The 12,598-nt window shown below is 42.2% G+C and overlaps 1 protein-coding gene across 1 annotated transcript in view; it reads left to right on the top strand.

Moving 5' to 3' along the window:
- PALMD (palmdelphin) overlaps window positions 1-11,920 on the top strand; it is a 91,466-nt gene extending 79,546 nt beyond the window's left edge. Inside the window, exons 6-8 of the mRNA XM_040359963.1 lie at window positions 561-674; window positions 2,752-3,750; window positions 11,447-11,920. Of these exons, the coding sequence (XP_040215897.1) occupies window positions 561-674; window positions 2,752-3,750; window positions 11,447-11,490 (1,157 nt within the window). The 3' untranslated portion in view covers window positions 11,491-11,920. The remainder of the gene's footprint in view (window positions 1-560; window positions 675-2,751; window positions 3,751-11,446) is intronic.
- Window positions 11,921-12,598: the final 678 nt, after the last annotated feature.

Genomic DNA, 12,598 nt, shown 5'->3' with positions numbered 1-12,598 from the left:
TTTACCATATTTTTGTCACCAAAGACTTGTAACAGTTCTATATATGGAAGCCATGTGGGCAGGGTTTTTTTCAGGGGGAACTTGGGGGAACTCAGTTCCACCACCTCAGACCCTTTGGTGCCTTCTCACCACAATCACTTGTAAACACAGAAGGCTGGTTTCTGTGTTTACAAGTGACAGCTCTGCACTCTGTGTGTAACCCCCCTGAACTCTGTATTCTGTATGTAATCCAATCCTGGTATTTAATGCCCCTTTAAGACCCTTCTACTGTTTGTGAAATCTGAACGGGGTCGTGGTTGAGTTCCTGCACCTATTTTCTGAGAAAAAAAGCTCTGCACGTGGGTAATTGTGACAGATCAAATATCAAATAAAGACATGTAATCTCATTTTTTCTTTCACAAGGCTAGCCTGTACGATGGATTTCAATCTTTTTTTAACAAGAACAATTTTTTTTATCAAGTTGTAATTTGGATGTGCAGATTTTACTGTCTATAATGCCTGGACCTTTATTGTTATATATTATATATGTTTTATTTTCTCAATAATGATTTCTTTCACAGAACCCATAAAGGATATATATGCTGGCATACCCGACCTACCACCTTCTTATAAGCCAAAATTTGGCAGAAAAATGGAAAATGCCCATGTTGAGAATGGGGAAGAACCAAGAAAGGGTATTTTTATTTTATGTATCACTTTCCTGTTAATTACTTTTTGCTCTGCTAACAGACATAAACTGGAACTGAAAAACTCACACTATCCATTGACTTGTCTACATACGGTGCTTGGAAAGAGCTGCTTATGCACAGTTTATTCATAGTATTAAAGCACATTATTATGTTATTAGTGAAGAATTATTAGTATGAATAACTTTACTCTCTTAACCCCCTTCCCTGCCCTGATGTCCCTTTACATCTTTTGGAACCGTTCAAGGGTGGGAAGAAAGATTGGCACTGTCACAGTGGTCACATGATCGGAAGCTAGTTCCTCTGGCTACTGATCTGCAGCCCAGACAAATAGCTGACTGTGAAAGCTCAGTCTTTGTGCTAACAGCGTGCACTGAACGCAGCACATAAACAACGGGCTGTCCGGCAACACATACACGCACATTAACTTTTATGGCATCCCAGTCTTAGTCTGCAGGGTTCAATATTGAGTTGGCCCACCCTTTGCAGCTATAACAGCTTCAACTCTTCTGGGAAGGCTGTCCACAAGGTCTAGGAGTGTGTCTGTGGGAATGTTTGACCATTCTTCCAGAAGCGCATTTGTAAGGTCAGGCACAAAGGTGTTCTATTGGGTTGAGTGGCCTGCACCTCAACCCGATAGAACACCTTTGGGATGAATTAGAGCAGAGACTGCAAGCCAGGCCTTTTTGTCCAACAACAGTGCCTAACCTCACAATTGTGCTTCTGAGAGAATGGTTAAACATTCCCAAAGACACACTCCAAAACCTTGTGGACAGCCTGCCCAGAGAAGTTGAACCTGGTATAGCTACTCGGATGCCATTAAAGTTCATGTGCGTGTAAAGGCAGACGTCCCTATACTTTTGACAATATAGTATATATATATATATATACATATATATATATATATATATATATATATATATATATACACTTGGGTTTCAACTAAAGTTTATATCTACATAAAATGTTTGTTCTTAAGGTGATCACTCAAAAAAAAAAAAATATATATATATATATATATATATATATATATATATATATATGTATATATATATTGTTTTTTTTGTTTGTTTGTTTGTTTTTTTGGTTTGTTTTGTTTTTGAGTGATCACCTTAAGAACAAACATTTTATGTAGATATAAACTTTAGTTGAAACCCAAGTTGAATCCCAGGCTATTGCACAGCAACTCTATCCAAAGTGGTCTCTGATTGGAAGTGGTGGGGGCAGGCCCGTCGCTACAGGACAGGCAAAACAAACAATTGCTTGGGGCCCCCGAGCTGGCCTGGGGCCCCCAACTTCCCCTTCCCAAGCTGTAGCGTGGCCGAGCTCCTCTTCCTTCCTCCTGGAGTCCTGTCAGTCCGGCCGGGTACCGCACGTGGTACAGGAGATTCAGTTTTCTGTTCCCGGCCGGACTGACAGGAAGTGCACACTGAGTGCACACTTCCTTTCAGTCCAACCAGGAACACAGGAAACTGAATCTCCTGTACCACACGGTACCCGGCCAAGCCCGGGCACTATCTGATTGGGAACTGGGGACCCATAATGATAGAACACCTGACTGACAGGAGGAAGAGGAGCTTGGCCACGCTACAGGGACAGCCTACAGGGAAGAAGGGGAGGTGAGAATAGAAAAACATACGGACTAGGGAGGGGGGGGGAGTAAGAACGTTGGTGTAAAAATGTGTGTATCGCTAACGTAGGCTTTGCGTGCGGGGGGGGGGGGTGCTTGGGGGCCCCCATTTTGCTTGGGGCCCCCAAATTCCTTCAAATGGCCCTGGGTGGGGGCAGGGTGGTGACGCCATGATCTCCACATATTTCAATCAGAGAACGCTTTGGATTGTTTGAGAAAATGTAATGTGTTATCTAAATGGCGCCTGTGCTGAGCAAGTGACGTCCTGTGTTCACTAAGCAGCACGGCATCCACTTGGGATGAGACCCAAAAGCCAATGCCATCAATGTAGCAGCTGTGCCTATTACAGTGATTTCCAGGTTTATTCATAAGTTGTGTTTAAAAAAACAAATCAAAAACAGAATATTCTACATAAATAATGTATTTTTGTTCCAGCATTATTTGCCATGGAAATTAAAGTTGAAAAAGACACAAAGACTGGAAAGAACATAGTGTTATCCTCAATCCCGGTCCCCTCCAGTGAGTTTAAAGATACAGGAGTTAAAGTTTATGATGATGGCAGGAAGTCTGTGTTTGCTGTAAGCTCTGAAGGCAAGACAGCTAAAAATGACATAAACAGTCTTGCTCCCATTGAAGTAGAGGAACTCTTGAGGAAAGCTACAGAGAAGAGCACACAGTCTCCCACAGAATACCACGCACCTGTGTTCTCCAACCCTTACAACAATTCCACCCTCCATAAAGGACAGGTTCAACAAAATGGAAATGGTCACAACTCACCCGTCACCGTGAACCAGCAAAATGGTCACAGTCCAACAGTCGTGGAAGATATATTCCCAAAAATTCAACCTGTGCCAAAAGCCCCAGTTTATTCACAGCCAAAAGTTATCATGCAAAATGGACAATCAAGCCATGTAGAACCGCAACTGAAAGAAGATTACCATCAGGCAGTGTTTGTTAACTCAGAAGGATATACCACCAAACACTCTCCTGCTGCTAATATGGAAGATGACGTGCAAGTGCAACACAGTGTTGTCCATGCCACACCATGTTACATAGATGGCTCTGAGCCAGTTACTATGATTTTCATGGGCTACCAGCAAGCTGATGAAAATGAAAGCAGACCACTTACAGATTACGAGGGAGTCATTCGAGCAGAACTGGTCATCATTGATGATGACAATGACAAAGAAGAAGAAGCAACCGTGGAAGGACTGATTAAGCAACCGCAAACCAAAGCAGAACCCATTTCCAATCCTCCTTTGCCAAATAACGTTGCACATAAACTACCCAAACACAATGTCACGCTGCACGGTCCTCAACCCTACAAGAACTCAATATCCTTACAAGAACAAGAATCTAGCCTGGGTCCTCATAACTATGTTCCAGTTTCCAAACAGATCCCAGATGATGGAACTGAGGACCCATCATTAACAGGTGAGATACGAGTGAAGAAACGCAACTGCTGTTCTATAATGTAACATTCCCGCTTTGTTCTTACCAATTTGTACTAGCAGAATTATCATGCCAGTTTAATGTGGCTTCATTTGGAGTCATTATTATTAGAGTTGCATGATTTATTACCTCAGGTGTTGCTAAATTTAGAAATCAAGGGCCAGATTCACGTAGATCTGCGGCGGCGTAACGTATCGCATTTATGTTACGCTGCCGCAAGTTTTACGGGCAAGTGCTTGATTCACAAAGCACTTGCCTGTAAAGTTGCGGCGGCGTAGCGTAAATTCCCCGGCGCAAGCCCGCCTAATTCAAATGATCCGGGTAGGGGGCGTGGATCATTTAAATTAGGCCCGTTCCCGTGCCGAACGTACTGCGCATGCGCCATCCCTTAAATTTCCCGACGTGCATTGCGCTAAATGACGTCGCAAGGACGTCATTAGTTTCGATTTGAAAGTAATTGACGTCCAGCCCTATTCACGAACGAGTTACGCAAACGACGTTAAATTTCAAAATTTTGACGCGGGAACGACGGCCATACTTAACATAGGATACGCCACCTAGGGGGCATGTTTATCTTTACGCCACGTATCTCTTACGGAAACGGTGTAAAGTTACTGTGACGGGCAAGCGTACGTTCGTGAATCGGCGTAACGACTCATTTGCATATTCTACGTTGACCGCAATGGAAGCGACACCTAGCGGCCAGCATAAATATTGCACCCTAAGATACGACGGCGCAGGTCGTCGTATCTTAGGCATGTTTAAGTGTATCTCAGTTTGAGAATACATTTAAACATACGACGGGCTTAGATTCGGAGTTACGTCAGCGTATCTACTGATACGCCGGTGTAACTCTTTGTGAATCTGGCCCCAAATTTCAAATATAATAGAAACAGGACTTGTTTATCAGTGAGTCACAACCACCAATCCGATTCAAATCTGCTATGGGAACTGACAGTTGGAAAGTGAAAATTGCGATCTGACTGGTTGGTTTGGGCAATTTAACTCTTATATGAGATTTACTGATAAACAAGGCAAAACATGTAGGACTTGATTTGACCTCCTATTGACAGAACAACAGTTCATACTTGCACTTACTGCAACAACTCAGGGAAACCGGGCAGGACTTTTGTGCACACTGATATCAGCCTACATATTTATTTTTATACTGCATCTGAATTGCTTTTATTCCCCATTCAAGTCAATATGAATGCAAAAGCAACAAAAAGCAGTTCAAGGCAACTCAGAAACTGGTCCATGCAGTTTAGGATCAACTTCTCAAGCAACTGGAGGTCAAATGAACCACTTGCTTACTGGACACATATACCCCCTTCCTGCCTAGGCGAAATTTCAGCTTTCGACACTGTCGAGCTTTGAATGACAATTGCGCGGTTGTGCGACGTGGCTCCCAAACAAAATTGATGTCTTTTTTTCCCACAAATAGAGCTTTCTTTTGGTGGTATTTGATCACCTGTGCGGTTTTTATTTTTTGCGCTATAAACAAGAATATAGCAACAATTTTGAAAAAAACACAATATTTTTTACTTTTTGCTATAATAAATATCCCATTAAAAAAAAAATATATAAATATATTTTTTTCAGTTTAGTCCGATACGTATTCTTCTACATATTTTTGGTAAAAAAACTGCAATAAGCGTATAGTGATTGGTTTGCGCAAACGTTATAACGCCTACAAAATAGGGTATGGAATTATTACTTTTTTTTCTAGTAATGGCAGCGATCTGCGATTTTTGTCACAACTGTGATTTTACGGCAGGCACATCGGACACTTTTGACACATTTTTGGGACCATTCACATTTATACAGCGAACAGTTCTATAAAAATGCACTGGTTACTGTATAAATGTGACTGGCAGGGAAGGGGTTAACACTAGGGGGCATCAAGGGGTTAAATATGTACCCTGGGAGTGATTCTTACTGTGGGGGGAGGTGACTGACTGAGGGAGGTGACCGATGGTTATCCCTATGAACAAGGGACACAGCATTGGTCTCCTCTCCCTAAGGCCTCGTACACACGACCGAACATGTCCGCTGAAACTGGTCCGGCGGATGGCCGACCGGACAATTTTCTGGCGGATCGGACAGGTTTCCAGCGGACAAATGTTTCTTCGCATGTTAAGAAGCCTGTCCGCCGGACATGTTCGGTCGTCTGTATGACTCACCGGACATGTCCGCTCGGCCGAAAGCCCTCGCATGCGTCGAAGTGATTCGACGCATGCGTGGAAGCATTTACCTTCCAGGGTTCGCGCCCGTCACCGCGTATCCTGTCCGCCCGTATTTCTGTTTGATGGTGTGTACAACCATCAGACAGAAATCTCCGAGCGGACATGTCCGATGAAAACGGTCCGTGGACCGTTTTCATCGGACATGTCCCCTCGTGTGTACGGGGCCTAATAGGACGTGGAGCTCTGTGTTTACACACAGAGCTCCATGTCCCTGGCTCTGTGACTGCCGATCGTGGGTGCCTGGCGGACATCACGGCCACCAGGCACGAGCATTGGCACCTGTGTAACGTGCGGCCGGAGGCCGTATATCGACGGCCTCCCGACAGATCAGAGCCACCTTGCGGCCGTAAATAGTTGGCCTGCAGGATGGGAAGTGGTTACAGTAACACAAACATTTGGCAACACTTCGCAAAAGTACCTAACTTGCATATAAGCCTGAAACTTGTGTATACAAGTCCTGGTTTACATTAACTTCTTATAGACCAGAGCTAGTTATGTGCCTTTATAGTGATTTTCAGACGACTTTTATGGAAGCTTGTTCTGAAAAAAATATAGTTGGCTAACATTGCCATAGTTGCCTTCTGAAAATGCTTGCTTCCTGCTGTCAGCTGATCCAGCTGTCCTTGGTCTAAATTGCTTGCTCCAGGCCACTGGTGTAAAGTATTGATTCCAGAGACAACCAGGTAAGTAGCATTTTCAGAAGGAAATCAACATATGGAGCCTACATATTTATTTCATTATTAATGTCCTTATTTTCTCTGTTTGCCCCTTGACACAAAGGGCATGGGGCGGTAATCTTTTTTGATGAAGCACTGTCTTTACGACACTGCTTTTATCAGTGTGGAGTACACGTCTTCAACTCTCAGGACGTTTACCGTGTCTTTGCTGTAGAGATTGGATCACAGCAAGTATACAGCACACCTATGGATGTATACTTTGTGCACACACTTCTTTTCACATTTTAACGTCTAAAATATTAAACACTCTGGGCCAGATCCACGTACCCGAGGGCATTGTTGCGTCCGGCGCAGCGTATCTCTGATACACTACGCCGCCGTAACTTACAGCGTAATTTCCTGATCCTCAAAGAATTTGCGCCGTAAGTTACGGCGGCATAGTGTAACTTTGGCGGCGTAAGGGCGCGCAATTCAAATGGATGTGATGGGGGCGTGTTTTATGTAAATACGTCTTGACCCGACGTAAATTACGTATTTTTTTAACAGCGCATGCGCCGTCCGTGGGGGTATCCCAGTGCGCATGCTCGAAATTAACCCGCAACAAGCCGTGACGTTACGACGTGAACGTCATTCTACACAAAGCCCTATTCGCGAACGACTTACGCAAACAATGTAAAAAATAATTGGACGCGGGAACGACGGCCATATTTAACATAGGATATGCCTCATATAGCAGGGGTAACTATACTCCGAAAAAAGCCTTACGGAAACAACGTAAAGAAATGCGACGGCCGGACGTACGTTTGTGGATCGCCGTATCTAGCTAATTTGCATACTCGACACGGAAATCGATGGAAACGCCACCTAGCGGCCAGCGTAAATATGCACCTTAGATCCGTGGATACAAAACAAAGATACACCGGAGCAAATTAGAAGTTACGCAGCGTAACAATAGATACGCCAGCGTAACTTCTTTGTGGATCTGCCCCTCTCAGGGAACTTATATATATATTTCTTAAACTTGCTTTTCTTATTGCAAGACATTTTCACAAGCTATACAGAAACTACATTACACTTGTAGACTACAAATAATATGACCATTATTACTGTGATAAGCGATATGCCATGGAAATGTATGCAATCTTCAAGTGACGGTTAATGATTGTTTATACTTTTTTCCATTGAACAAGTACTGTATATTTTTTTGAATATTTACACATTCAACACATATCCTGATTTTTATGTAGGATGAATTACTTATGACATCGGCACAATCATTTGATTAGCCTTACGTGTAATCATACATTTTAACAATCAAAAGAATGATGCTATTCAAATCACTGGTAAACAGCCTTCTTTCATGATGATATTAATATTTTGTGCGGTTTAAATTTACAATATACAATTATTGTATTTTAATTTAAATAGGAAAATATTCTTGGGTATCTACCAAACCGATTGCAACAGAATGAATAATGTCTACCCAAGTATGGTATTCAGTTTTTGGCAAAATTAAAAAGAAACACCATAGGGTTTGCTATGGTACTCAGGGACTCAGATCAGAAGACCTCTGACTTTAAGCCTAGGTTCACACTAGCCTGCATGGTAAAATGCAGTGTTTTATTTTTTAGGTTTGCACACCTGCTTCAGCCAGTAACCCCTTTCCACCCACAATTTGTATATTAGCTTTCTCCATGCTGGGAATACGTTTATAACCCCATTCCTCTTAAAAGCCATTAGCCAACACTTTGTGTGGCTGGTAGCCCCTTTAATCAGCCACAGAACCTGTGAAATTAACATGTGTTCGGTTTTAAAGGAATTAGGTAGCAACCTTTTTATAATGAATCACGCGTGCAGCATCATGGCAACTGAACTGCAGATCAGACAGAGGCTACGATGGCAGCTTCCTTGTCTGTAAAGGATAGGAGGATTTAGTTCCACTTTAAAGGATAGATTTACATTTACCAAAATGTTACACCCATGTTTAGGGCTTGTAATCACCAGCCCCCTTAATCCTAGAGCCCCTGTAACAGCAGGGGGGATCTTCTCTCCACAGCTGCTGTTACATTTAATTTGGTACGACTGTGAATGATTAAACTACAAGTAATTTCTGCCACTGTGGCAGATGGACTTGTAGTTCTCAATGGACTAATGCCGCGTACACACGATCGGTCAAACCGATGAGAACGGTCTGATGGACCGTTTTCATCGGACCAAACCGATCGTGTGTGGGCCCCATCAGTTATTTATCCATAGGTTAAAAAAAAGCAATCTTGTTTTAAATTTAACCGATGGATTCCTAACCGATGGATACCTAACCAATAGAAAAAAAACGATCGTTAGTAGGCACGACCATCGGTTAAAAATCCACGCATGCTCAGAATCAAGTCGACGCATGCTTGGAAGCATTGAACTTCGTTTTTTTCAGCACGTCGTTGTGTTTTACGTCACCGTGTTCTGACACAATCGTTTTTTTAACCGATGGTGTGTAGGCACGACTGACCATCAGTTAACTTCATCGGTTATCCATCAGACCGTTCTCATCGGATGGACCGATCGTGTTTACGCAGCATAAGAGTGCGCCAATCAGCACCCTATTATAGCTCATTGACACTTCCTGCAGCTCAGTAACTGTCTGCCCATACAAAGGTACTGGCAGAGAGGTATAGGTAGTAGTAGTACTAATTTAAAAGGCTCCTGTAAAAAAATTCAAATAAATGCACATATTTTTACCTGCAAAATCATGTGTATTTATTTATTTCTATCAAAGGTGAACTTAGCCTTTAACCTCCCTGGCGGTCTTCCCGAGACTGACTCGGGGTTAGATTTTCCTGCTACCATCGGTAACCCCGAGTCAGTCTCGGCTCGCCTCGCTGAATCCACAGGCACTTTTTACTTACCTTGTCCCTGGATCCAGCGATGCCACCGCGCTGTGTGAGCGAGCGGGACCTCGCTCGATTCACATAGTGCCTCCGTGTGACGCCGATCTCCGTTCCCTGCGACGTTACGACGCACGGGAGTGGAGATCGGCGCCAAATTCAAAAACGTAAACAAACACATTACATACAGTATACTGTAATCTTATAGATTACAGTACTGTATGTAAAAAAAACACACCCCCCGTCCCTAGTGGTCTGCCCAGTGTCCTGCATATCATTTTATATAATAAAAACCTTTTTTTCTCCCTGCAAACTGTAGATTGTCCATAGCAACCAAAAGTGTCCCTTTATGTCAAAAATAGTTTTAGATCAGCTAAAAAACAGCGATAATAAATTATAATCACTTGCAGAATTGTGCGATAGCGATTTGTGGGGAAATTCGTCATAAAAAAATAAAAATAATGACAGCGACAATTCTGCAACTGAGCAAATTTCAGTGATTTTAATTTGATTACATTATTGAATAATTTTTATTATAATTATATTATTATTTGTTATAATTATTTATAATTATTTATTATATTATAATTTATAATTTTGTTTTTAAAAAAATGTAATACACGGGATGCCTATTAGAATCTTGTTTGGTCAGATTTAAGTGAGTTATTTCTAAAAATTACAGACCTACAATATAAAACGCCAAATTTCCTTGCAAATAATGGTACCGCTTTCAGCATGTTTTTTCTGAAAGAATCATACCGCCAGGGAGGTTAATGAGAGTAACACATTCCTCATGTTATTATCAGCCCGCCACAATTAAGGAGTGAAAAGAGGTAAGGCACTAAAGTCTATTGGGGGGAGGGGGGGTTAAAATGCTAGCTATCAGTGTGTTCCAGCTATCCCATTTTGGTTGTGTATGTATATAAACATGAAAACTTGAATGGGCAGAGCATGCCTGTTTATGGAAAGATTATTCCTCAGATAGATCTTTCAGCAGCTGAATTGTGCCTGCTGAATTGACTGCAGTGTAATATAGGATAGGGTGACCAGACATCCCAGGTTTCCGAGGACAGTCCCTGGATTGAGGACACTGTCCCCAGACCAAGTCTAGCTTAGGGGGGTGTATTTTTTTCCATTACCTGCGCCCCTTTCTGATGATCATGTGCTGGTCGGAGCGGAGGGAATATTTCTTCAGTTTCAGGTGCATGTCCGTTGCCGTTTCGCTCGCATGTCCTTCTGCCTTCGCTCAAGTCCCAGGCTGGCTGCGTGCCTTGCCTGGCAGAGTGATCTTCCTCCACTTCCCACCCAGTAGTAGCCGGGGGCCCGGAGAGTAAGACTTGACAGGCTGTGAGGCGGGCGGCGACGGACAGAGAGTCGCTTATTGCAGTCATTACAAGTAAAAAAAAAATATGTCCCCGGATTTCATTTTAAAAATCTGGTCACCTTAATCTAGGAAGGAATGTGGGAGGGAAGGGCGTACAAACTAGTGTGACGTTGCATTTAAAAATGGATCTGATACTTGTGATGGCTGAGGCTCCTAACCAAAACTAGTGTCACATCTATAAAAGTCCTACGTAACATCATGCACAGTCAGTAACTGCCGTGTACCTAACACCATTTCTGGAATACAGCCAATGCCATTGTCCTGCTAAGATAGGAACCTCTGCTAAGCTTGCCAACAACTACCCTGACAGATTTCCTTTCAAGAAAAACAAAACAAAAGGAACATTCTGATGTCTTATGCGATCACACTTTGGAAGTTCTTTTAACTTTCCATTTTAAAAAAATCTCAACAGTTGGCAAGCCATCTTTTTCCTTTTTTTTTATAAATTACATAAAGAAAATATGGCTCTGATTCTGTTCTTTTTGTCTACAGCATTGAGGATTAGAATGGCCAAGCTGGGGAAAAAAGTGATATAAGACTCAATACTACATAAAGAGATATGGATGAAGAAGATCCCCAGAATTTTTGTGTATACTAGTTTTTCATGGACTTTCTTCTTGTTCCTGCGACAGACAACCCATTCATGGAGCTCCAGTGGTTCAACGATAGCTGGAGAGTCACTGGTGTTCATCTCCTATACTTCAGCTTTCTGTCTATTGCTATGCAAGCTCATGTGTTTTTATATAGGAATATATTATTTTGTTCTGACAATGGAAGGCGATTGCTTATGTAACAAGGAAGATACATGCCGTCAGTGTCATTTGTTATTGCATTTAGTTAGTCATGTAAACAGAAGCAGATCCAGGCAAGATTTGTCTCAATTTTCCACCTATTCACAAGCTTGGTCTTACATCATGAAAGAATGCTGGCAAATTAAATATCAAACCTGCATCATATTAACACTAATTGAGAGTTACATAATTACTGGTGAATTTTTCTTTTTGTGTGTGTCGGTGAAGCGGACAAGTACTGCACTGCCAGTGGTGATGGGTTCATGAATGTTGCCTCCCGAATGCTGTCTGTTGTACTGCATCAGATTATATATTCAGACATAAAGCGTGCGTAGGCATCTGAAGTTCCAGCCACTCGACCAATGTAAAGGTTGGAAGGGCTCTTAAATGTTTTGGCCATACATGTATATTGGCATGTCTGAAAACTCAAATGTTTAGTATTTAAGTTGAACAGGAAACGGATGCAACAGCCTTGCACAGGAAATGGATGCAACAGCATTGCACAGGAAACGGTGGCAACAGCATTGCACAGGAAACGGATGCAACAGCATTGCACAGGAAACGGTGGCAACGGATGTAGGATAACTACCGTATTTATCGGCGTATAACACGCACATGCGTATAACACGCACCCTAACTTTAAGAGGGAAGTTTCAGGAAAAAACTTTCCACAACCCCCTGCGTATAACACGCAGGCAAGTTTATTTTTAGGGTAAAAAAGTGAGTGTTATACGCCAATAAATACAGTATATATATACTTGACAAATGTTGTATAACCAAATCTTTTATTCTGTCTAGTTAATGTCTGAATGGATTTTGACAAGTCATGGGAATTGTTTTCATCCCATATACT

The sequence above is a fragment of the Rana temporaria genome, chromosome 7, assembly GCF_905171775.1.
Source record: "Rana temporaria chromosome 7, aRanTem1.1, whole genome shotgun sequence".
NCBI classification, from domain to species: Eukaryota; Metazoa; Chordata; class Amphibia; order Anura; family Ranidae; genus Rana; species Rana temporaria.
Note: the sequence above shows the minus strand (reverse complement) of the source record. Positions and strands in the feature narration are given on the sequence as shown.